General features: G+C 37.9%; 1 protein-coding gene across 2 annotated transcripts in view; it reads right to left on the bottom strand.

Moving 5' to 3' along the window:
• GBE1 (1,4-alpha-glucan branching enzyme 1) overlaps positions 1-25,867 on the bottom strand; it is a 145,948-nt gene that overhangs the window by 113,134 nt on the left and 6,947 nt on the right. For both annotated transcript variants that reach the window (XM_050331890.1, XM_050331891.1), the window contains exon 2: positions 176-345. In XM_050331890.1, coding sequence (XP_050187847.1) covers positions 176-345 — 170 coding nt within the window. The remainder of the gene's footprint in view (positions 1-175; positions 346-25,867) is intronic.

Genomic DNA, 25,867 nt, shown 5'->3' with positions numbered 1-25,867 from the left:
TACCTTAATAGGCTACCGCAACATAAAGGAAAATATTATTCATTTAAGTCATGGCATACATTTTTACAGTCAGAATTTCATCAGTGCTAAAGAAAAAAAAAATTGCCTTTAAAGGAAGAGAATATTGATGTAAAACATAGTGCAGGGGAGAAGAAATATTCCTAAGAATACTTACTGAAGTCACCTGCAAGAAACACCGCTTCTGCTCCTGGGGCCCACTCTCTGCAATATATTCCACCTTCCAGAAGCTGGTTAATTCCAAAGGTTTTGTAGCTCTTTGTAAATTCATCAAGGCCTCCTTCACATTCCTCAATGTTCTTCAAGTGGTTATAAAAGAGAGAATACCTTTCAATGAAAACAGAGAACATTTCTTAGAAAGTTTAGTAAGTGCCTTTCTTACTTAACAAGTGTAAAAAATGTTAAAAAAATTAGGTGAAACACACTGACACACTGTACTAATGCTATAACAATCACTGTCTACAAGAAATAGAAAAAATATCAAGTACAAACCATACAATTTTTCCACGGTTGTTACACAGTCCGAAGTTGCAACCTTCACATTCCTTGACGGTTTCTCTACTTTATGGAACAGTTTGCACTTTCATTCTAAGACTACAACTCCTGATTGGCAGCCAAGAAAACCCAGTATTACCTACACAACAGGAGAACTTCACACTCTGAACAGCCCAGCAGTTTTTCCTCCATGTTATTAATATCAGACACAAACCTCCCAGGGAGAGCTGCACAGCCCTGTTACGTCTCTCACAGCCAGTTTTAATGGACAGAAAACCTCAGGACATTGAAAAGTTTTCAGTGCAGCACACAAGTAGGGACAAACTAGTCTGGCCCTTGCAGAAAGCAGCTCATTAGGCAACCTTTTTACAGAGACAACCAGCAAGACTGCAGTCCCTGACACTGCAACAGTTTGGAAAAAATTACAGTTTCATAGAAGTAATTATTTGGACCGTACCCTACTTACACCGGTAGGACTTGAAATGCTGTAAATGTCTAACATAAAACTCTGCCAGTACCAGCTTAGAGGGGTTTGACATATCTTGCTATGTTTTCTCAAAATGTGTTTCTGGAATTCATCAGGTCTACAATACGAAGATGAGAGTCAGCTTTGACTCCTAAAATGTGAGCTGTTATGTGCAGAAGCACATCGAAAAGCTGCAGTTGAGTATTTAATGAAGGCAACTTGTACAGGTTTTTCTCTTTGTTTTAAAAAAAGACACTCCTGTGTTAAATTAGAAATGTGTTTCGTTTTCTATAAGTGGTGAGGAGTCTTCTGAAGGGTATGAAAACTAATGAGAGCCCCAGCAAAAAAAAAAAAAAACAAAAAAACAAAAGGTATTTTGAAAACGGAAATAGAAACAGTAACGAAGTAAACAAGTACTATGGGATAATACTTCGGCTAGGGGATAAAAATAGCAGCCTGTTTGCAGTGTCAGGACTTAAGACAAAGCTCTGTGATTTGTTGTAAAATTTTGATTTAGTATTGGCCCCTAACTAGTTCAAAGTAGAAGATTAAAATACCTAATTACTAGTTAAAGTAAATAGCATTACCTATATTAATTTAGAGTATTATGACTACTTTCAAGGTTAATCTCCCAGCAGGTTTTTATTATGAAGACTGATGCTCATCTTTAGAAAGAACAAGATCTGAAAATGCCTGCAGGATAAACTACAGCAAATACACTTAAATTTTGCCCATCCACCTGCACCATTCCCTTAACATTTGCTCATGGGTATAATCCTCAGAAGTGCATTACTAACTCCTCCTGCTCTGACAATCAATTTCATTTATAATGCTTGAGGGAGAACATTTTGTCAGATTTCCAACTACAAATGTATTATGTACATATACAAACTCAGTTGACTGACTCACATTTCAACCAACTGCAACCACAAATATTTGCATAAAGTTTAAATACAGAAACAGAGCAAGTCACAAATAGCCTCAAAAGCTCAACATATATCATTTGGTAAAGTCACATCAGTCCATTACTGAAGGGTTCTCTCTGAGGTAAAAGAAAAGAAAGAAAAAAACAAAACAGTAGAGCATTGCAATATTAAATTTTTCTTTAAAATGTGTCAGTTATATGATACAAGAAGTATAATTATACATACATATATAATATATACACACACAAGAAGTATATCTCCTTGATAAAGGAAAAAAATATATATAGAAAGAAGTAAATTTGCAGTGTCATCTGCAAATCCCTATTTGTCTACTGTACATACATGTCCTGTATTGTTTTCTCCTCATTCCACTGCAGCTGAAGCAAGAACAGCTATGCTATGGGTAGCTACTGTAACTCCAAACAAGATCTAACTGAAGTAATGAGTTTAACATAGGTAAAATAGAAAGGGTGTTTTGGAACATATTATCTAATTAAAATTAATCTTTTCCTCTTCATTCTTGCCACATATACAATTTCACAGCTTTAAGGACAGCTTTGGTTGAATGTGGTCTCCCACATTCAGGAAAGAGGGAGAGAAGTGGTGAGCTTCATCGTGAAACAAAAGTCAATCACAAGCCCTTGAAAGCTGAAAAAGAAGAAAATTATACATTTTTTCACCAGAGAAGAACAGCAGGGCCAAGAGAAGGACTGAAAGCTCTGTGCAGCCAAGAAAAAGGCTTATAAACTTCACATAATCTCTCTTGCCCATGGCCTACTCCTCATCCTCAGGGTGAGACCTGCCTAGCAAAGAGGAACCAAGTCCATTCATCTCATTCCAAGGAAAAAAGCAGCAAAGAAATGCAGGATTTGAGTGTGGGTGGGATGAAAATGGACTTTCAGAAAGCAATTATGTGATTCTGTATCTTTGGTCAAAATCACAGCCAGTAATACACACAATATAAGCTCTACATTCTTGTTATAGAGGCACTAAGAGCACATCCATGGCTTCAATTTTTGTCTTTCAGAGTTTAAGCAAACAAAGAAACCACGGCATTCAATATGTGACATGATCACAAGTATTAGTGACAAAAAAAGGCCACTCTCTGCTCACTCTGCAGTAGAAGAGAGCAAGACTACATGCTCAATAACAATTTATTTTGAAGGCAGAAAGTGGGGGGGCAAGAAAAGAAATATTAGAAGAATTCTTGATCGGGGTGTATAACATTTTTACAATAGCCTTTTACATAGGACAGGTTTTGAACAGCTAATACAGCATCATGTACATTTCCTAAGAATGTTCCTTCAATTTGCACAGAAGCACCCTGTGATAGACCAAGTTAATTCAGCTATTACTGTTCTGTCATCATTGCAGAAATCAAGATTTTTGAAACAACTAGTGTTCTCCCCAATTGTCTTCAAATTATAATCTAGAAAGCCTTCAGGGTTTGTTTGTTTGTTTTTAACTGTCTCCTGAGATTATCAAATAAAGAATCATACTTTGCTCAAAGTTAACAAAAAAACCACCAACTTCTGAAATGGATCAATTACTTGTGCTGTGAACCACTCTAAAATACTCATCTCAGGAGATGAAATACATCTGGACACAGAATAATGTCACTTGTCATAGAAGGTCTTGTAAAGCAGTAAGTGCAGCCTGTTGCTTTAAAGGAAGGAAAGGACTGAGTTAGGTACATGCTCATGTCCATATTTAGGGAACTTTAAGCTTTTGGTTTCACAGAAATTTCAGCATTCATTTCTACACTACTGAAGCTTGTTAAACTTTTTTTCTTTTTAATCTTCCAAGCCAAAGTCCTAGGATTACACACAGAAAGTGACAAGAAAAAGTTTTTCGTCAACCAATTCCAAACATTTATTTTGCTCACTAATAGCATACCAGTCTTAAAACCAGTAGAGGTAAACATTATATTGATAAGACAGGATTTTGTGATCCCCTCAACATTGGAAGTTATGTTCAGTTATGCATATATACTCATATGACATATGACTTTGGACACACTTCATAGGTGAGAACCTCAAGATTCTGGACCTGGGAACGGAGTCAACAACAGCATCCAGACCTACATGTCACAAATGAAGGCTGACTTCTGCCTTCGTATTTTTCAAGTTCTCACAGCTCAATGAGTGACTGCAAAGTCTCTTTTCAGTTTCCTGGCATTAAAGTTGACACTGAAAGAGGATTACAAGGTAAAAACTGTACCCAAGCATGACTTAAAGCACAACCATTACTCTGGGACAAAAACCTAAACAGAGCAACAATAGGATCTACAGAACTTGAGGTAGAGAGGGTCTGACATAACTGGAAGTAGTTGTATATGAAGTCCTTTACTACAGCCAGGTACAGCACCACATATCTGATAAGTGCAAACAGAAGGAGGGGGCTGCTGCTGGTGCACTCCTTGCTCATGGAGTTCTTATAAAAAACCAAGCTTTTCAAGTGCCATATTCATTTATCTCAATTCTGTCAATAGATCATATTTTTTTAAAACTGAAATTAAGTGTTTTCTTCAGACTTACTGGAAAGAAAGACCAGTCTTAGCATTTCTCCAAGCACGCATACACTTGGATTAAAACAAAGTACTCCTCTGTCATCAAGTGTTCCTACACCAGCATTTCTCCCTCTCCCCATCACTATTTTCCCGTGAAATAGTGGTAATTGTAAACATCATTTGAAACAGGGTCACAACAGTCTTCTCTTATTGTTACATCCATAATTTGTAACACAGCCTTGCTTTAAATCCCATGCTTTATATGCAGCTCTGTTTAAAGCCTTACAATAGAAGTGTGGGAATTGGCTGACTTTCCACTGAAGCAGGATTAAAACATCAAACATGAATTAGTATGGCTATCCAGAAAGCAAGTATCTTGCCAATAAAATAACCTTCATAGTGGACAATTAAAGACAATATTAAATCAGTGGCCACTTCAAGGATTGGCATTTAAGGTGAGCACTTATTCCTTACACTTCTATCACTGAAACACCCTCAAATATTCTGTCTTATGGATACCTATAGATCTAAAACTTATACAGTAGAGGTACACACTTCTCAGAGTTCGATGCAGAACTACACAGCCCTTATACAAAATAAAATGTTCTATTTATTTGGTAGCCCTGATATACAAAACACTCCTGGTGCTGCAGTTCCTATAACCACTAACTTAATTCAACTATTGATCCCATTAAAAGTCTCAGGTATGTGTTAGAAGTTAGTAGCTTCAACATGGAGAATAAGAACACAAAAAGCCAAGCCTCCCCTTCTTCCTCAAAGTCGACTATTTTAGTGAAATAAGACTTTTGGTAGACTATTGAAGAAGTCTGATGGTAAATCAAAACACTGAATTAGAGCTCCCCATAAAGCTTTCAGGTCTTTATTCTTCCAAGCAGCCAGAGGTACTAACTCCTTCTGGGTGCCTTGTAAAATAACAAAGAGGAATTGTAGTATTCTAAACTTTTATATTTAATCAGATTACCTTTAGTTTCTTAGGCATCACAGTAATCCAAACACCAACTAATATAACTAGAAAGGCCTTGGCAGCAAACAAGATACCCTCATTTAAACAGGCTGGTGCTGAACTCCAAGATGGCTGCAAAACATCAAGACATTTTTATGTCCACTCTCATACTTTTTTATAAAGCTGTTATTGCAATTTATAGGACAGCCAATCAGCTTATTTTAAGACTGGTGGCACAAACACCAAAATTAGTGATTTTAGCCCCTCTTCTGCTTATGGTGCAGATTTTAGTAGCTATGGGTCCTCTAGATTTTTTTGTCGATACTAGCTTTTTTGTCCTAGTTTTTTTCTACAATATTGGCCCAGTATTAATACTAATTTATTCAAAAAATGAAAACAAATAGGAGAGACGTTGATAATGGTGTCTGGTAACCACATGGAAAGCCCAGTTCCACAGATACTGAAGGGAAAAGAATGTGAAAGAAAACACCCAGTAAGGTATCTCTGGAGCCAAGTTCTCCACTTTCCAGCGAATACAAACACTTACAGTAATGTCAGTGTTAAAAATGAAAACACAGTCCATAGCTGTGCGAGGCTGTTCCCAAATTACCTCTTTCTAATATTGCTGCCATCACTCTGAAGACGCAGTTACACTTTCACTGACACCAAAGCCAGTGCAGAGTCCCTGATTCTCACCTTACCCTTTCTCTGTAGATAGTTATTCCCTCAAACTCTTGTCATTCAGCTGCTTGGAAGAGGATGGACTGAAGAAAGACAGGAGTAGGATAGATGAGGCTCTTCCTAAAGCAGATTTCTGCAGTCCAGCAAATCAAAGGCATCAGACCATGCTGAGCCAGTGTTATGTGATACAGTCTTATGCTTCTATTTGCAATAGAAGTAAATTCCTGTTTGCAGCTGCTGCTTCTATTTGTCACTAAGAAAATGCACCAGAACAGAAGCCTTGGATTCTACTTCATTCTTTTCTCCACCTCCTGTTATCAATTTTTCAATTGGCTATTCAGAATATTACACAAAGTAATCACACTTAAGTAAAATTGTATGTAAAGGCACAGTAAATCTCAGGTAGATATGATTCAGAATGGTAGATTTACTGTATTTTTAACTTATATCAACTTTATAGTTTTAGATGATTGGCTTGCTCTTTCTGCATAGATGAGTCCTGTCCCATTCAGGCAATTTTTTTTAATACACATTTAAATAGATTAAGGAACATCTGAACACATGCAACCTTTGAAGTGTTAGAACAATTCTGAGAGATATGCCTTGGAAGTACAGAAAATAATGGCTGATGATTACAGAGATCAAGAAGATGACCATTTAATCTTGCTTTTCTGCAGGTTAAAAGTAAAGATGTTACATGATTCTGAAATCATGATCTTAAGAAAGTCTCTCTGTAGCTAAATCTAAATTTCCCAGAGGTTCTTGTTGCTCCATTCACAAAATTATTCACTGCACAGGTAATTTGCCTCTCTTCCAAGTCAGGGACAATTTAACACATTTTCAGCTGAAAAATAAGGATTCTGCAGATTGGCCAATGATATTAAGTTTGTTTCAGGTGTAATAAAATTAACTGTCATTCAAATGAATCAAGGAGACAGTTATTCCAATAAGGAACTTACACAGTTAAACCATTTTATGTTCCAATTCCTACCCAAGAAGGGCTTTATTACTAACTACTAAAAACCCATACAGCAGACAACTCATATGGGTGAGCAAGAAAGGTAAAAACTTCAAAAGTAACTTTTCCAATTTTGCTCTGATGGGCAGATAATGAAGAACTTCCAAGCCTTCTGGATGTTCCATGATTTCAGTGTGGATAGGGAAAGCATTTGTGCATGGAGGGATCATGTAGTTTTTGCATCTCCAGCTAAATGGAGCGTTACAGAAATTAAGAAATCTTTTCTTGGGGAGGAATAATGCACAATCACTCGCTCTGTTGAAAGCCATCCATACAGGACAAGGTGACTGATTCAGAATCAGCTCTTTCCAAAGTAACTCCAAGTGCAGTGATATGCAAGTCAAACCATAACAACAACATACAATCTTCTACATAGGAGCATGACAAAAAACCAGCAGAAGAAGAAGAAGAACCACAGTTTTTCTTGACATCCTACCAGCAGAAGATGCCTCTCTTCTAGCAGAGACGGTGAAGACTTTTAAGTTATGAAGCCTTATAAATACCTTTTTGTAGTATTTTAACAAGAAGATTATTTGCTGACTGAAGTTCTGTCACTGCTTTCTGCACAGTCCAGGAGACCAGCAGCATCTTCCCTGCTCTAACCATTAAGGCAACTTAGCAGCTTCACCAGCATCTGACAACTGTAATGGTTTTGCCATCAGCTTCATAACAAACACACACAGTTCTCAGCTGGGAACCAAATGCAGGAGTGATTACAAGATGTATCAAATGCAAACCTAATGCAATCATTTAGTAATAATTGCTCCACTGATTTATCTAAACCAACCCTGCTTCTAGGAACAACCCTCCCCACAATATTGAGAGGCTCTCTTACACACATCCCTGTATGTTTGTTGATCTATCACCAGCTTCAATTTATTAGAAACACGTGGATGCACCTCACAGGGTAAGTGTAACAAATTACTGGTGTTTAGAAGGAGCAAGAGGCAATTTCTTTCCATCAGAAGCCCAGGAAACTACTTAGAGACACCAATTCCAGCCAGAGAGAAGTGTATACACAGGTATCAATGCTTGCTACAAGAAAGCCATTTTCTTTTATCCTCTAATGATATAAAAGGTATATAGTTACTCTTTTTAAATAAATTAACATACACTGCTCAGGGTAGAAACCAAGCAAAACTAACAAACAAAACACAAATACCCAAACACCATACAGCCAGCCCCAAAAACCTTATGATACTACACTGTGTTACAACCTCCAGGAACAGCACAGCACTCAAGACAGCTTCCCTGTCATGAGGAAATAGCATAAATAAAACCAGCAATTTCAAAATAATGACAGTTCTATATGTTTCTCTGTATATAAGGAAACAAAGTTACCAGTAACATACTTCATTTATTTTGTTTTACCAATTAGAACATTTATGAGTTCAACACTTTAGGTACAAGATTTCTTCATTTAATTGCCAGTTCCACTACCCCTCTGCTAAGTATTTATTATGCATGAACAGTAGACTAAAGCCCCTCTTTTAGCTATAATAATGTGCTGCTCTGTTGTGATGATACCCGAAGCAAGCTTGATGGAGTTCTTTTGGAATTAACATAACGACAGAGAAACCCCATCCCATCTGAGCAGAGAGCTGCAGAAACGTAGCGACAGATTGTCTCAAAACCAGCAGACTAAGACTGTGTTAGCTCATGTTTCATATTACACAAGAGAAAATAAACTGAAAGGTCAGTTGAACAGTTACAGCATTGCCCTTTTCCAAGGTAATCAGCAGAGCATGTAGCAAAGACGTGAACACAAGCGTGACTGGAGAGACAGTAGCTGATAAAGAGGCTCTTGCTGCCAAAAGTACATGGGACAAGATACCACTGCTCTCAGTGACTGTCCACGAGCATGGCATCCTGCAGGCCCCACTCCACTATCTCTGATTTATTGCTTCAATTTGAAATTGTGTTCCTGTTAAACATTCAGGTTTCCGTATGGCCAAAGCACACTAGAATATGTAATACTGAACATTAATCACATTCACAGGTAACCTACAGGAACAATATAATTATTAATTTGTTGTAATAGGGACACAATACAGTCAAAAATTCATCTGGTTTACTAATGCATTTTTATTTTAAGTTCACCAATTCTTCATGTTATTCAGTACATTTAGCTGGAACCCATAGGTTAGATTTTTCTCCTCATACTAAAACCAGTTTATTGTTCCTTTTACAATCATGTATTTATTAGTGGAACACTCCAACTGTTTCTGTTCATCAGATCAACACATGCTTAAAAACACCTTAATCTGGAAAGAACTCAAATGTTTTATTTACCAGAATTAATTTTAATGAAGCTGTAGATGACAGCTTATCAATTCCCATTTCATTCCACTGCCAACTATTGACAACAGGCTGTCTTTGTATTAATAGAAACCAAGGTCTAGTTTGGGGGAGAGAGTCCGTGATTCCTACAACACCAGTAAAAATTTGTAATCAACACACAAAGAAACTACACAGGAGGGTTCAGGGGGAAAAAAACCCACAGAATTTCTTGAAAAGAATTCATAATTTCCCTCTTGGTAGACAGGTGTTATTACCTCTCGTAAGACTTCAGTAACCTGGAAACACCAGTCAGTATAATTTCTAAAGCAATTAGAAGTGTGGTGAGAGCCAACTCACACACCTATGGGTTGTAAAAGCCCTGCACATACTGACAAAATAGTCCAGACTTCAATAACTCTTTAATTTTGTTTTAAAGCTATTTCATATATTGTGGGTTTGGGTTTTGGTTTTTTTTATTAGCTTGCCAGAGCAGTAAACATAACTAGGCATCTGTTTCTTTTCAAACTTAGATTTCAAGTCTGCTGCATCAGTTTGGCTTTGACATTCTTAGTAAAGCTGCAAGTAACATCAACTGCAATAAATGAAGCTCAACACAGCACTAAGAAAGACTTACCCTTCTAAATAGATACACACGAAATAAGGAATTGAAAGCTTAATTTGTCTACCAAACAGGGAAAAGCTTTTAAATCACAAGTCAGAACTCCCAAGTATTTCAAATAAAACACCAGATATTCTTCACTGCCTTTGCCACCCATCTCAATTTGGTGGGAATATGATGGAGTAAGAACTGTTATTTGAACTCCTTAACAGAAAACTGCACAGCTGCTCTGCCTACATTTCATTGCAGGTTTCCACAAGTCTGTCTTCACCTCCTTTTAGAGTATGTTGCACAAATTAAAAACTAAGTCATGATGTAATGGATCAGATCAACAGTTTGTATATTCCAGTAGTTCAGTACTTGAAAGTTACTTTTCGAAAGATATGTTAAAAACTTAATTTTCTCATCCTTGATAATTATCAAAGATCATCCTTACTATGGTACTGTTTCTTCGTCAAAATTTAAACAGATTTAAATGGACAACCATCTTAAGAGGCTGTCAAAAAGGTAGCTACAGAAAAGGTACCCATAGCAAACACTCAGATTCTCTACTACCTCACCAAACCTTTCTCCAAGTGACAATTATCATCTCCATAAAACTACAGTATTCCAACAAATGAAACAACCCTTTAAATCCTATTAGTTTAGCCTAAATTTTGGATTGTGTATGTACTCATACTCCACCCAAACCAAGTGGTTTGTTTTCCCTTTATCATGCACACAGATATACTCCCAGTGTATGTTTCTTCTTGGCCTTTAAACATTTGTCATCCACTTTTCAGTTACTCTCTATTTTATTGCAACAAACTAAGCTTCCCAGCACTCCAGGAAAGAAAAACATGTGAGACTTTTACGTAGAACCACAGTTAGAAAAACAAGTGTTAAACACTGAATGAGAAGGAAGAACTTTTGCTTTTATTGCTGACCACTGTGCCAGTTTTGATCAGTCATTGTTGGTTTGATCAAGGAGTGTTTTCTCTGCAGGCTCAGTAGCTGAGTGGGGCTGTTCATACAGACCACACATTCAATTCCCCAAGTCTGGTCTGCTCTCTGAGTTTCCTGAAATACCCATGAAAAGCAGCCCTTTTAGAGGACAGTTCTGAGGAGGAAAAAGTTACCACCAGTGATTGGAAAATAAGATCTGGAGGGATTTGGGGTGGAGGGAAGAACACCATTATCATACCAGCTTCAGGCACCTCAGCAGAAACACCACATTTGTTTCACAGCACAAGCTTGTTTAAATTTAATTCTTAACTGCTTTTACTGCAGACAGAACCAGCAAGGGAAGCCAAGCACTCAAACATTTATCCAGTCCACAACAGAGTCTTTATAATTTAGTGTCAGTGTACTAGAACTACAATTAGAACTCGTGTACTTAAGAAACATCTGTAACTAGTCCAAGGCAATCAAGTCTATTCCCACAGAAGAGGAGCAAGCAAAAAGCATGGATTGTTGTTGTATACAACAGCTTCTGCCATTCATGACCAAGCATTTTCAGGGTGCAGTCTAAAAGTCCCTTTTTCCAGACTTCACTTAGAATGAACACCAAGGTAAGAAATCATTACCAATCGTTAATTTGTACCATCATCCAAAAAAAGTATAAACATCAAATTCTTGAAGTAGTTATACTGAATATTCAAACCTTCAAAGAAAACAGAAGACTGCAGATTTTACACAGTCTGGTTATTTTTCTGAAACATTAAGCTACTGTATCTTCTGGACACAATCTCTAATCTGACTACACAACTGTATGAATTCCTGCATGCCAAAAATCTGTTAAGCACTTAACTGCAGAAAGAACACTGCTCAGCAGCTGTTGCATTCATCCCAACCACATACCCTCTTCCACATGATTTAAGCTCCTAAGTACATATGACATAACTTCCAAGGCACCTGCCTTCTGATAGGATTGTGTTTGAGCTGCATTTGATATTAGTAGGGACAGCTCAATAACCTCAGACATTATCATTACTTTGCAGCCTTGAGGCACATGAGTCATTTATAAAGTGATTCGCCTGTCACAATATTAGAAAGCTTATGAATTCAAGTTCTGAATTGATATGACTAATGAAAATTGCAAACAAAAAGAGAGGGGAGTGTGTTAACTAACACTGCATCACTTGACTCGAGACACAGCAAGACAGCGAAGTTTAGATCAGAATTTTAAATATCTGAAGTGATGAGGTAACTTGGGACACAGGAAGGCACTTCCAACAGTTCAGGGTGTGGGGGAGAAGGAGAAAGCAAAACTCTACAAGCTTAGAAAGCCTGGTATTGCCAGGGTTAGTCCTCCTGATATGCTGCACATACAAGTCTAACTGTGGTCTTGCTGTTATAAAGCACTAGTGGGAAAACTCCAGAGATCACAGAATAAACATTTGTCTAATACTAGGAGTTAGGAAATATAAGATGAACAAGCTATCTGCTGGGTAGATGAAACCATTCTGGTTTTACAATTTCAGATTTATCATGTCTGTTTTAAGACTACATGCATCTTCTAAAACAACTACTAGAGATGTCTTTCCTTGTAAATTTTGGCATAAGCTTTATTCACACAGAACCTTTTGTGAAGAAAATTAATATTACTAAGTGCTCACTTCAGATGGATAAACTTCAGCAGCAAAAAGGTTGAGCAGTGTAGTAATGGATTATATTTTGGATAGAATTTCCCTTTTTAGTAATTTGCCACTCACTATAACATTCCTATGGCCACTTTAGTATGGTTTTGTCTCTTTATAGAGGAACTTAGACAATTTACACTGGCTGACCTGTTTGAAAAGTTGTATTTTAAAGTGCCTGTCTATCTCTAAAGTACAAAATAGAAAAAGCAGTGCACTACAGTCTTGACTGATAAATATAAATATGTATATGATTATCTGCAAATCTGGGTGTTTACACTCCCTTTTCCACCTGAAGCTCAGAACAGAACATAAAAGTAATATCTCTTTACTGGAACTAAGCCTAGAAAATACTACTAGCTCCAATTCCCAGCCTGGAGAGCTGCCAAAGAAAAGCCTACAAACTGAAGCCAAGCAGGACAACAGGTTAGTCCCAAAGCTTCAGTCAGCAGAGCCTCCTTATTTGAGGTCAGCTTGATATGCACCAGCACAAGTAAATAACAGTTTGTTAGGAAATTAACATCTTCATTTATGAGTTACACATTAAGAATAAAGCTGGTGAAAAAAGAATATTGTTAGGTACACAAAGAATTAATGTGTGTATTTTTCAGCAAAGTGTTCATTACATCAGAGTAGCTTGGCTATTTATTATTCCATAAATAAATCTGTAACCTTTAAACTGCATACAATACCCCCAAATAATTCATACTTAAACCTTTTTTTCTACTCTTGGAGAGCCAGAACTCACAGTCAGCTTCTACAAGGCTACACATACATTAGCATCAAATATTCTGTCCTTATTAACATACATAGTTTGTGTACTGCCAGTTAGAAGCCTTTTTCAATTGTCATCTGAATTGGTACAAGATGAAAGATTGGAGAGTAAAACATACACAAAAAGTGACAGGGGGTGTCAGCTAGACAAGAAAATAAATATTCTCTAAGGACCAAGACTCCAGAGGGGGTGCAGAACCTCTGTTCTGTCAAACATATACAGGTTTGACACCCAAAAAAAAAAATCCTAAACAATCCTGTCCCAATTCAAGAGTAACCTGATCCTGAGCAGGAGGTTGAGACACAAATAGCATTGAGAGCTCCCCTTCAACCAGAATTGTTCTGTGAATATTTAGTACTTTATAACCCAAACAACCAAAAAAACCAAACAAAGAAAAAAAACACCACACTACAACCAAAAAAAAAAAACCACAAAAAAACCACAAAGAAAAACACCCACAAAATCACACCATAAAGAACATAAGATATTTAAAACCAGCAATGCAGGTAATGACAGAAATATGACAAGCATTGCAAATGCCCAAGCATTCTAATATATCTTACATTACTAGCAATTACACACATCTCCCCTAAGCGTGCATTAATTTTCTTTGTGTACTTATGCACACAGATCAAGGAATCCCACAATGCTAAAACATACAAAGCCACAGACAAAACAGCACAGCTGCTACTCTGGAAGTAGTTTAACATGTCTGCCTTCCTTTGCAAAGGACAAATCAATGTACCCTCTGCATCACCAGGGAGGGAATCAGACAGTTTGATCCACTAAAATTAGTTTCATGCCCACATATGTAGTCTCTTAGACAGTAAAGAGCTGTAAGTATGTATCTCCCTTAGTTTTAGATCTGAAGACAGACTGAATTCCTGCAGTCTACCATTTATTTGCTCCAAGAAAAATTCATAATTACTCTCACATTTTTCTGAGCTGAGCATTTAGTGCCTTTGAGAATGTGCACACTAAATGAACTCTTAGATTTCTTTTAAGCCTTAAGCCACAGGCCATCAGTGGGTGACAGTGGGACAAAGTTTACAGACACCCTTGTTCAGAAAGGCCTGGTGTGCTGTTCCCGTGTGCCACGTTACACTTGCACTGGGTTATGACAAAAAGCTTTCAGCAACACATCAGACAGACAGGAGACTCTGGTAGAAAGACCCTTCTTGCCACCAGTCCCTTAGTACAGGTCAGACATGTAAACACAGGCCACAGCCACGAAATCCAAAGTGTCACACAGCTCATGTGGTCACATTCCAGGTCCCATGTGGAGTCACAGGAGCAGAAGCAGCTCCTTCCAGGTTATCAGCACAAGGTGTACACACCACGGAAGTGTGGGGAGAAGAACAATAAGCAAATTTCAAGTCTAAACATTCTTTTTTCCTTTGCAGGCATCCCTGCACATGACAAGGGGGTTGGAACTATGTGGCTTTTAAGGGCCCTTCCAACCCAAGCCATTTGGTGATTTTAAGAAATCTTCTGAAGTTTATCAATTATTCCTACTTAAGCATAAATATTGAGATGGTTTACTGAGGTAAAATCCATAATAAAAACAAGATTTTGAAGGCACATCAGTATATGCAATGAACAATATGAACAAAAATTATCTAGACAATATTACAGAGTGGCAACCAGCAATTCATCCCCCTCTTGCAGTGTTAAAGAGTTGCTAGGACAGCACTGCAATTACATAACACCTGAATTTTAGGGCAGTGGGGTCTCACATCAGATAATACAGATTTCAACTTCCACCCATTTTACACCACCATTCTATTAGAGCCTCTAACAGCACACAGGACCAAGTCAGCTTCCCCACCAGCCCTCCCATTCGGTTCGCTGGCAGAGAAGGCTCCCAGCACTTCCCAACTCCAGGGCGAGTGACAAGCAGGGACAGCCAGGACCTGACCTGCTCTTTGCCCACAACCTTCCCTCTCAGCAAGACCTTCCCCCTGCTCTCCACCTCGGCTGGGAGCAGAGCCAGGCTTTGAACTCCCCAAGAAACAGGGCGACGTTTCCCCGTACAGTTCTCACAAATACAAGCGTCACACGATACAATTTTATGAATCTGATATTTCAAACACAGCATGAAGAGAAAAGGTGTCCCTTACTTAGCCCATTATTTACATATACTAAGCTATTGGGCAAAACAGGTCAGCCCTCTCAAAGTATGTATTTTGGCAGAGGCAGATGCAAACCAAACTGAGTGACAGTGAACGTGACATGGAAACTTTTTTACTAAAACAATCTTGTCTCACTGCTGGTCAACTAGATCTTTCTAAACCAAATTTCAGTGTCAGGCACACCTCTATATTTCCTTTAAGAATAAATTCTAAGTGGTAAATAATTGTTGAGGTGTTTTGTGGGGTTTTTTGATGGAATTTCTTTTTTGGGGGGGAAGAGAAGGGCAGTGGGCAGGGAGTGAAAGCAACAGAAACTACTCCAGCTTACCTGGTTATTGATTTCCCTATTTTGTTTGTTGTCCCAGAAACAAAAATAAATCTAAAACTAAGTTTATCTTGCGCCAAGGACAGCTATTCTAAGACCATTCAATGAACTTCAAAGTTTGCTGACTGCTAGAGTCCAGAAAATCCCCACTGCTTGGACAGTTCACAGAGAAATTCAGAGAGCAAAAACGCATAGCAAAACTCCTTTTCCCCCCCAAAAAAAGTCACAAAAAACACACATACAAACAGTGGCTCTCCCCATCAAATCCATGGATAACGCACCTTGAACAGAGTGGAATAGCCAAATTAATCTCATTTCATTACTTTGAAGACTGATGAACAAATGCTCTCATAATTTAACTTGCACTTGTAATTTCCATTACACTTGATCTGTATGATTCCATCCCACCAGCTCCATGCAAACTGACAATATCCTCTACTCCCTCAGCCCTGACAGCACTCATGAAAACTCATGAGCACTCCTGAAAAGCTGCAGCAGGTTTCAATTGATTTACTTAATAACACTGAAATATTAAGAGTTATAACAATGATACAGAATCAAACCAATTTTGCTCCACAAATACTTCTGTTCTGAAAGTTTACAACTCAGATGCAGCATAGACATCACAGGAACAATAAAAAATATCTTCTAGATTAGCTACCAAGTACTTGGGTATTTGATTAATAAACTTCCATCATTCTAAAATATTATTCTTTTGTAATTAATGCTCTGAAGTGAATTTCCTCCACTGCCTTGCAAGTTATCCAAGTTCTGTACTTTGCAAAAGAAAGACTTATTATCAGTCTCAGAATCCCAAACTTCTCAAAGGCTAGGAAGTGCTGGCTTGCACACCCACGATACATACTCCACATTGGTCCCTGTGTAACAAGCACACAGTAAATGCTTACAGGAAAATGGTTCTGATAGCAGGTAAAAGCATGAATGAGGTAGCTAAGGTAACTAGCAGACAGAAGATGCAATGCACAATATCTGTTAATATCTGAAAACACACAAAAAGTCTGTTTATTTAATAATATTTAGTTAAATTCAAGAAACCTTCACAATAATCACTAGGGTTCTGCATTATCAGAAATGTATCATGATATGTTTACCCTACACAAACCAAGCCAAACAAGGAACATTTCCCATATATATATACAGCATTCCCTGAAGCACTGACATGAGCATATCTAATACAAATTGCATCATGAATAATGCAGAAAGTATTCTTTTAAGATTTGACAGTCACCTGAATTTCCAGAAATTTAACAAAAAGCAGTTACGTGATTCCACCTACTACTTAAAATTTCTTAGCAATATCCAGTCAGGATACTAAGAATTAGGGAAGACTCACTGAAATACGCCACTATTCTACCTGAAGGTAGACAGCCATCGTGTTCCCAGGCATGATACAATGATGCAGTTATTTAAGCTCCCTGCATTTGACCATCTCTCTCATCAGCCATCACAGCAGAGCACAAAGGAATGAGCCAGCAGAAGCAACAGTCCACCACAAAAGTTACTGAGATCTCATGTGAGCTGCAGTTACCATGTCACTGCAATAACCTGCATGAAAAGCAACACTACAGGTTGCAATTACAACTTGTTTGTTCCAGTCATCTCATAACCACCCTAACTATTATTAGAAAACCCTACCCAGACAACTCCCACAGCACACACTTCCCCTTCATAGCTGGAGAACACCACACAACTAAGGTTGATACTTTCTGAAAGGGAGGCAACCCAAGGTTTCATCACAACCTTTAGAGATGGTCTGCAAATCTGCATTTCCTATTTCCTTTTGCTACCAAGTTTGCCTGGGCTCTCACACCATCCACACCTTTTCATTCTTTCTGTTCAGGCAATGAAGTTTATTAAATGTTTTAAAATGAAATTATTTGACAAGACAAGAATTCATTTTTATATTACGATAGCCACTGTGTGTGTAGGAAAACCCACTAGATTCATCCAATCCATAGTTTGCTTTGGCCATATTATGAGAGGTAGAAGCAGCAAAGTATACTAGAATCTTAGGGTAATTTGCACAACAGTATCCTGCTATTTTATCCTTATCAGATCACCACCTATTCTGGCTTTCAAGTCAATAATTAACCCTCAAACACTAAACTTATAATCTGATATACTACACTGCAACAGACCAGCTTGCTTGCTAGGGAATCATATGATTTCAATAATGTTTAATAATTAGCTGTCATTCCATTAAGGTCATACATTTAATCTATATTAGGCAAGGTCTATCATTGCAAAGGTTCTAAATTCAATTTCCATAATTTTGATGCCTGGAGTAAAGAATAGAGGAAGCAACAATAAAGCCAACAAAATCCATTCTGCTTATGCAGGACAAAGCACACAAATCAAGAAATACTAGAACAGACTACTTTTCTCTCACCAACTAGCAAGTTCTTTAAATGTGCTCAGGAAGTGGGGGAAGAGCACACCTTGCACAGCCTGTCAGACACTTACTAAGTAGCTAAGTTACAAACATTTATTTAAAGCTATTACAGCCTTTAAAGGTTCACCTGATTTCCCCTCTAAAGTCTGTAGTTTCCCATACCACGTGCACAGAAGTAACTACAAGGCCTCCTGTTTAAGCTCCCCACTTTACTCCATATCAAGGGAACATCTCCTGAGTTCACCTGTCAAGACCACAATTTTCACATCAGTTTTCCTCTGGGTTCTTCTGTAATTTACAAGTGGATCAGTCGATGAAAGAGTATCAATAGAAATAGTAGGAAAAAATAAAATCTTAAGTCTAAGCTTTTAGTCTTTCATTGCCAAAGCACATGTACAACACCAGTGCCATCTCTGTTTTCTAGATGCCTCTTTACATCTTACAGGCTATTAATTAGATTTTCACCAGGTGAAAGCTTTTATCCCACTGAATTTTAAGTTTTCCACAATGCCTCTTTTCTTCCAAAAGGAAAAGCAAAGCAGAGCAGGAACATCACCTTGATGAAGCACAACAAGACCCAGAGAACTCTCAACCATCACTTTTCACTTCCTATTTTCTCCAACAGAGCTGTTCATGAAGCATCAAGTCTTGGTCAGCCTATTCTGCACAAAGCTTTAGAAGGGCATAATTTGCAGGGGATGGAGCACTTTCTTTGCATTGACATTTGAGAATCAAAAACTTCAGCAACACAGACTGGGAAAGCTAATCAGATATTTTAAAAAAACCAAGCAAAACCACACACACAACACCCTGTACCTCCACAAAAACTGAAAACTTTCTAGTTTAAAATAAAAACACCCACTCATCTGAAAAAAATATTGAAGTTTACATTACAAAGTATGAAAGACATTACAAAGCAGACACACACTGTTTATTCCTACTTTCCTGTTACAGTTTCTCTACCACAAGAACTGTAGTCCTTTTAAAAAACCACCTTATCCTTATTGTTCTTGTAAACATAACATATGCTTTTGCATGATCAGAAACATCAGAGCTGGGGTTTAGAGCCATCATGCCAAAATTCTGTTTCTCTGTGCCAGAAGGAAGCAAGTATCAGCTTCCAACCACCCCAATAAGGTGGTAAAAAAATCAATTTAGGAATTTTAAGGCTTTATGCCATTGTTTCTCTGACACAAATGTGTCTTATACCCAAAGTAATGCTACAGAAAAATTCCCCACAAACACCAAGACACAGCACAAGCCATTTCTAGCCTTTATTCTCCTTGCTGCTTCTTCAACTGGTTGTCATCTCTATGGGAATTTACAGAACACCAAGTGATAAAACATCAACCCACTCACCTCAACAATATCTGTGCATTGTGTCTGTATTAAACACTAACAGACATGACTGTAAGCACCACGTCTCACACCTATCATGGAGTAAAATTAACAGAATGAATGCCAGAAAAGGTTCCAGAAGCTGAAAGCCTTCTCCCCTTTAACAAATCCCAGGATTTCTTACAGTTCTTGGCAGGCAGCCCACTGAGCCTAGGAAAGAGACTCCAGATAAATTTAGAAAACAGAATAAAGCAACAGCATAAAAGAATCTTGACTTATTTAGCACATCTGGTTTTTTTTTTTTTGAACAAACAAAGACTGGATAGACAAACTTTAGTTTGGAAAAAGATGTAGAAAAAAATATAAAAGTCACCACAGTTTACTACTGTCCTATGGCTTTTCTTTACACAGACTAAACATTAGACAAATGTCATGAAGCATTTAGAGAAGACCCCTCCGTGGAGAAAGTCCAGTGGCATTTTTACAGTTATTTAAACAAGCAATTACATATGTGCCCTGCTGACAAGAGTCAACAGCACCAAGAGCAGCCTTTGAAACTGATAACCCACGGCAATCATCAGAGCCAAACATGTGAAGTTCAATCAGCTTCCTCTTGGTAAAGTCCACAAGTTGCACAAGTGTGATGTCAAACTTTGTACCTCAGTCACACCCAGCACCATGTACAGGAGTTATGCAAGCCTACCTAGAAGCTGTCTCTGACCTTTCCAAGTGTGAAGATTATTGTTCTAAAACCAGGTTTACATTAGTAACGCTTGTCAATGAATAAGCAAACACTACTGGAGAGCAATATAATTTTGCTGCAAAAGTCCTTATTGGAGATGGCATTAAATGAAGGTATTCATCACTTCAGGTTTTGTCTGGGTGGGACTGGACACCAGCAACAACTGAACAACAATAACTGACAGGTACTGGGTTTGCAGCCAACTTCACTTATCTCCACTGCACAAGGACAAACAACCTGATCAGAGGGATATCTGGGGGGAATAAAAAAATCATATCTTAACAGACCTGGCATTTTCTACCTCTGCAGTGTTTGGGAGATGTTTCAGTCAGAAGTCATTATAGCCAAAGTGGTCCACAATGACACTTAATGGCCATAATTGCCACTTGCAGATACCTCCATTTTAAGCTGGAAATCACTCAGAGTGAACCATGACACTGCTGAAAGCTCAGTCTGAGGTGTACTTTGAGGGCAATACATTATTTACAATATTAGGGAAGGTCATGTCTTACTTCTTGTCCTGCAACTCAAAGGTCCACACCTCAGATGAAGTATTTGCTTCTGCTGTTAAAGAAAGTGTGTTTATGCAATCGTTTATACTTCTTACTGCTAAGCAAAAAGCCAAATTGCTTGGCCAAAATACAGCCTGGCTGACAGTCCCACTCAAAGACATCGCTTGTTATCTTATAATACTCAGTCCATAACTTCATGGTCCAGAAGAGATCCTATTCAGAAGGCAGAGGCACTTTAATCCAGTCATTGTTATTGTGCAGTAACAACATTCCTGATTTACTGGCTGTGCTAAAATAGTTGACATCCAAGTCAGGTCCAAATTTGATAAATTTTCAAGTGGGAATATTTATTAGTTCTATTTAGCTACCTAATCTTTTTAAGTAAAGCTTTTCATGTCCTTCCAGAATTCACAAGTTGTAGCTGAAATACACACGTCTCCATACACAAAATGAAAGTGCCCTTAATTTTACTTATTTGGAACCTGCAGACACCTTCCACCAGTTAAAGGTTAAAAGGATTAGGTTAATTTCTGTACTATGAATACTACTTTTTCATCCTATTATCAGTTCATGGAAATAGCAGCAGATGGCTTTCCTTAAAAGAAAAACATCTATTTTTGAACAGTCAGATTTTTAGACTGATTTATTGACTTCACTGCCATTAAGAACTTTACCACCATCGAGGAAATTAAGCATTTGTTTAAACAATCCATGCTTGAAATCTGTACCAGGAGCCTTGCAGAAGAGGAGCTGGTGACATCTGCCATGTGTGGCACTTAGGGATCGAGAAGGCTGAAGGTTAAAGCCTGAGTAGCCAGTCCCTGCCTGGGAAGTGGCTGGAGGACCAGTCTGTGAGGACAAAATGAATTTTAAACTAGCTCATGTGCCATCTTCAGTCCTAAAACATGCCCACACCTGTCTCTGGAACACAGTACCCTCAAATCAGAGAAAAGACAAGTTGACACTGTAAATCAGCACTCACTGCATGGAAAATTCTGGGGATAGAAGACCAGGATTTATAGATAAGTAAAACAGCTAAATTCCCCCACATAATGTCAGTACATGGAAACATTACTCCACAGATTAAATCTGGTAGTGAACTTCTCTACCCTCCCCCAGTCTTGCCCTCCTGCAAACTTGAGCTTTTCAACCCTGGTCTACCTCAGCAACATGAAAAAAAATCCATATTTAATACAAAACATTTTTAGACACTGATATAATCCAAGGCCCCTTTCTCAAAATAAATAAATAAAAAGCAGCCACATGCCACAGTTAATACTGTTTTGAACTTTTGAGGAAAGTTCCACATAAACCTACCATCAACTATGTGGCATTGAAAACTGAGGGTAGAGAAAGGGCATGATGGGGTACTCTTCAGCTTTGAGATGTTAATTTACAGTGTTTAAGTGAAGCAATAAATAATCCGATTTATGAACTCATGAATTTTGTTATTTTAGCACAAGTAAGTAGTAACTAGGAAAAGCTTTTCTGTCCAGAATTTTTTGATGATACCAAGAAAATGCAAAGAAGTTCAGCAAATAAATCTAAATGCTAACATGTCTTATTTATAATTTTTTGTCTGAAAGAACTAATCACTATAATCACATTCAAATTACACTGCAATAGCAGCAAATTTTTTAATAGTAGTGCTGCTATTTAAAGAAAGGACTATGAGGAACCTATTTTTTTTTTGCCTTAAATGCCTTCCAATTGTTGTAAACAGGATTAAAATAAAGCATCAATATTTTGAAAAAACCTTCCAGATGTTTATAAAAATCAAGCATTAAAGAACCCTTGTTAGAAAATTCCTATCAAGTATGCCATAGATTAAATCAATGAATTCTATAAGCCATGGTTAAATTTGCCAGTGAACTCCAGTGGAAGCTGGATTTACACACACACTAGCTAAAAACTTCTCCAAAAAAATGGTCTATGTGTGTATACACACTTAAGTATTAAATATGGAAAGTGCAATTAATAAAGTTCTTTTTATGGCCTTTTGGGGAAAATGCATAGAAAGTTGTTCAGCAAACAAAGGAAAAGCTAGTTTTCACACTCATCTCAAAAACATCGGACCACTGAAAACTAAGATACAACTACCTTGAATTTTGTACAGACTTAAAACAGTTTTTTTTTTTTTTTTTTTTTTTTTTTTAGCGTGAGATGGGGAGAGGGGGAGTTGCATGTGGAGGCAGGGCAAGGAGGTGAAAATTGAAACAGGGACCTTTCGGATACTGTTACCAATACAAACTCCTGGTTTAATCGACCTTTTTAAGCCCTTTATCACTTTAGACTTCCCCCTCACTGCCTGACAAAGCAACAGAAACGCCTTTTTTTATTTGCTTTCTCCAAGAAAGGGAAAAAGCTGCTTAAACAACGGACACAGCCCGAAGTGTGTAACCCAAATGTTTGGAGTTTGCCAATGAAGAGATTATTTCTCTACTTGTGCTACGTGCTGAAATTAGTTCAGCATCCCACAAGTACCTTCTGTTGTTCAAAACAATCGCTAAGCGGTGCCAAGAAGGGAGCCAAGGGCTGAAGAAAGACAGAAGCACAGGGGCAAAGAGCACCCTAACTAAAAAGAACATGGGCAAGTCGGTACAACTCTTTAAGCCTCCTAAACACTCCCCAAAAGGGAGATGATGGTACAGCCACCATACTGCTTGCAAAATGAAAGATTTAAAGATATTCCTACAACGTTTTGTTCTTTGGAGTGGTTTTTTTAAGCTGTATTTTTCTAAATAACTTCCTCTTTAAGTGAGAATAAAAAAATTTACAGAATACATCTGATACTTACAGAAAGAAATAAAAATGAAAAACCTTTTCCAACAGATTATGCTTCACTGGAAAGCCTCACATACATGTTCACAGATCCATGCCATTGGCAGAACTGGACACATACTGTTTACTCTCCAAAACCAGAATATATTGTTAAAAACATATCCATCTACTGAACTTGAAAGATATGATTATCCATGAGCTTTCCAAAGATTAACTTAAAGATTAGGAGTTCATGTCAGCTGAGAGAGAGGATTTGTTTGTTCAGACAGCAGATTTGAATCACCTGGTTCATTCAGCACGAAGAAGCTTTACCTTGTTCTCCACTGCTTCAACATTCTCAAAAAAAGCTGTAGTGTAAACAGACCCAGAAGTTGTAAAGCTTGTCTTTTTTTCAGCTCTGGTCCTTCCCTTTTACCAAGGACAGATTTCCCCCACATTTCTCCTGTATTTCTCCTAGGGATGTTTAGAGTTTTCAGGGACAATTGCAGAAGGGCGGGCCAGGAGGTAACAGAAGACAACAAACCCCATCAATATCCAAACTAAGGAAGGATTCCAGAACTGACATAAAGTACTTATTTGCCTGAAGTCTGACCTTGATGTACAAAGTATGTAGATTGTTCTCTTAATTTCTACTTCTTAAAAAGACAGATTTTAGCTCTAAGCTCTGGAGAGCCCCTGCACCAGCTCCTGTCCCAAAGCATCACATCTGCTCTTTCACAAGTGCTTCCATGGAGTCCATGCATAGAGTTTGTGTAACAATACAGACCTATTGTACAAGTATTTAACGTGTTGCCCAAATTTCCTTAAAAAAGCTGGCAACCAAAGCATTATGCAACACTCGATATTTCTATTAAGCTTCAACAACTTCCTAAAGGAGTAGGATTTGTCAGGAAGAGCTGTTTATTCAGGACAAATTAAACCTTTCTGAAAGGATCAAGAGATTCATCATTTCTTATGATGGAAATTGAAGGGATTTTTCTTAGAATGAAGAGCATCCACTAACTCAGAGCTTACCAATCCTATCAAACCAGGCACATTTACACTGTGGATGTATACTGCAAAAGGTATCAAAACAGTTAAGTTAACTGTTAACAGCTATGTAACAATGACCAACAAACAAAAAAATGTATCAGGCTTGCTAGCATACAAACAGGGATGTCCAAGGGCCTTTTAGACAGCAGAAAATGCACAAGGTATCTGCTTAAGCCTGACACATAAGAGAGAATTTATTAAACTCTCTTTTTTTTTTGCTGGGATAGCAGGTACTTACAATCAGGATGCCCCCTAAAGCTGCTAAAATGAGCTGCTGACTCCTGTGTTCATGCAGTGAATACATTCTAGATGGGCAATTACCAAACAGCTGTAGTAGTGCAGCGTGTTTTCATTTAAAACACACAGTTTTAACTCAGCATAGGTTTTAATAGGAGTCTTTCAGGCAATTCTCCCTGGCCCTCCTGCCTTTCCTCCAAATCATCTTCTCAAATGCTTATGCAACCAAAAGCTTGGATCTGAGGATGACAACATGCTCACATGTGACCGTGGGGAATGCCTGGAGGCACACATCCTGTACACAATTGTAGCCTGCCTAGTAGGGACACCTCAGAAAAAAAAAAAAAGTGCTCTCAAAACAGAAGTTTGACCTGCACACACAGTTCAGCCACCATCTAATACATTGCTTTCCCAGAAAAAAAAAAAAATATCCCCACACTAACTGTAACAAACTACCTACACTTGTGATCAGCACTAAAAGTTTATTTTTCACTTGTCCCAAAACAATGTCTTCTAAAGAGCCTTCTCTAGCAGCTCCCTCTTGAAGAGGAGGATGAGACCCAAAAACACTGCTCAGAAATAGAGAACTAGTTCTCTTGGAGTCACACAGATTTGCAACCACCCTTCAAGATCAGTGAAGTCTCTTATTTATGTTTATCCACATTTCTAGAGGCCTTTTCTTGACAAAAAAAGGTGGGATATGGTTTTGAGTGGGAGGAATTAAAGAAGAAACACTAATAAGCTTGAAGTCCACACTCTCCTAAAGTTACTTTGGCAGGATTCCTCCACTTTTCTATTCCTACCACAAAGGATATCATCCTTAGTTTGGCCTCTCATACCAGCACCACTTGTAAGGGGGGAATTCAGATCCCAACTGCCCTTTAAAGACTGTGGAACACACAAATCACTCAATGAATGCAAGACCAGTTCATATAACAAGGGCCAAAACTCACATTTTCTATTCCATGAACTATAGACATCACAGT

The sequence above is a fragment of the Myiozetetes cayanensis genome, unplaced genomic scaffold, assembly GCF_022539395.1.
Source record: "Myiozetetes cayanensis isolate MyiCay16 unplaced genomic scaffold, myiCay2020 scf5-8, whole genome shotgun sequence".
NCBI classification, from domain to species: domain Eukaryota; kingdom Metazoa; phylum Chordata; class Aves; order Passeriformes; family Tyrannidae; genus Myiozetetes; species Myiozetetes cayanensis.
This window is presented reverse-complemented; position numbering and strand designations above follow the sequence as displayed.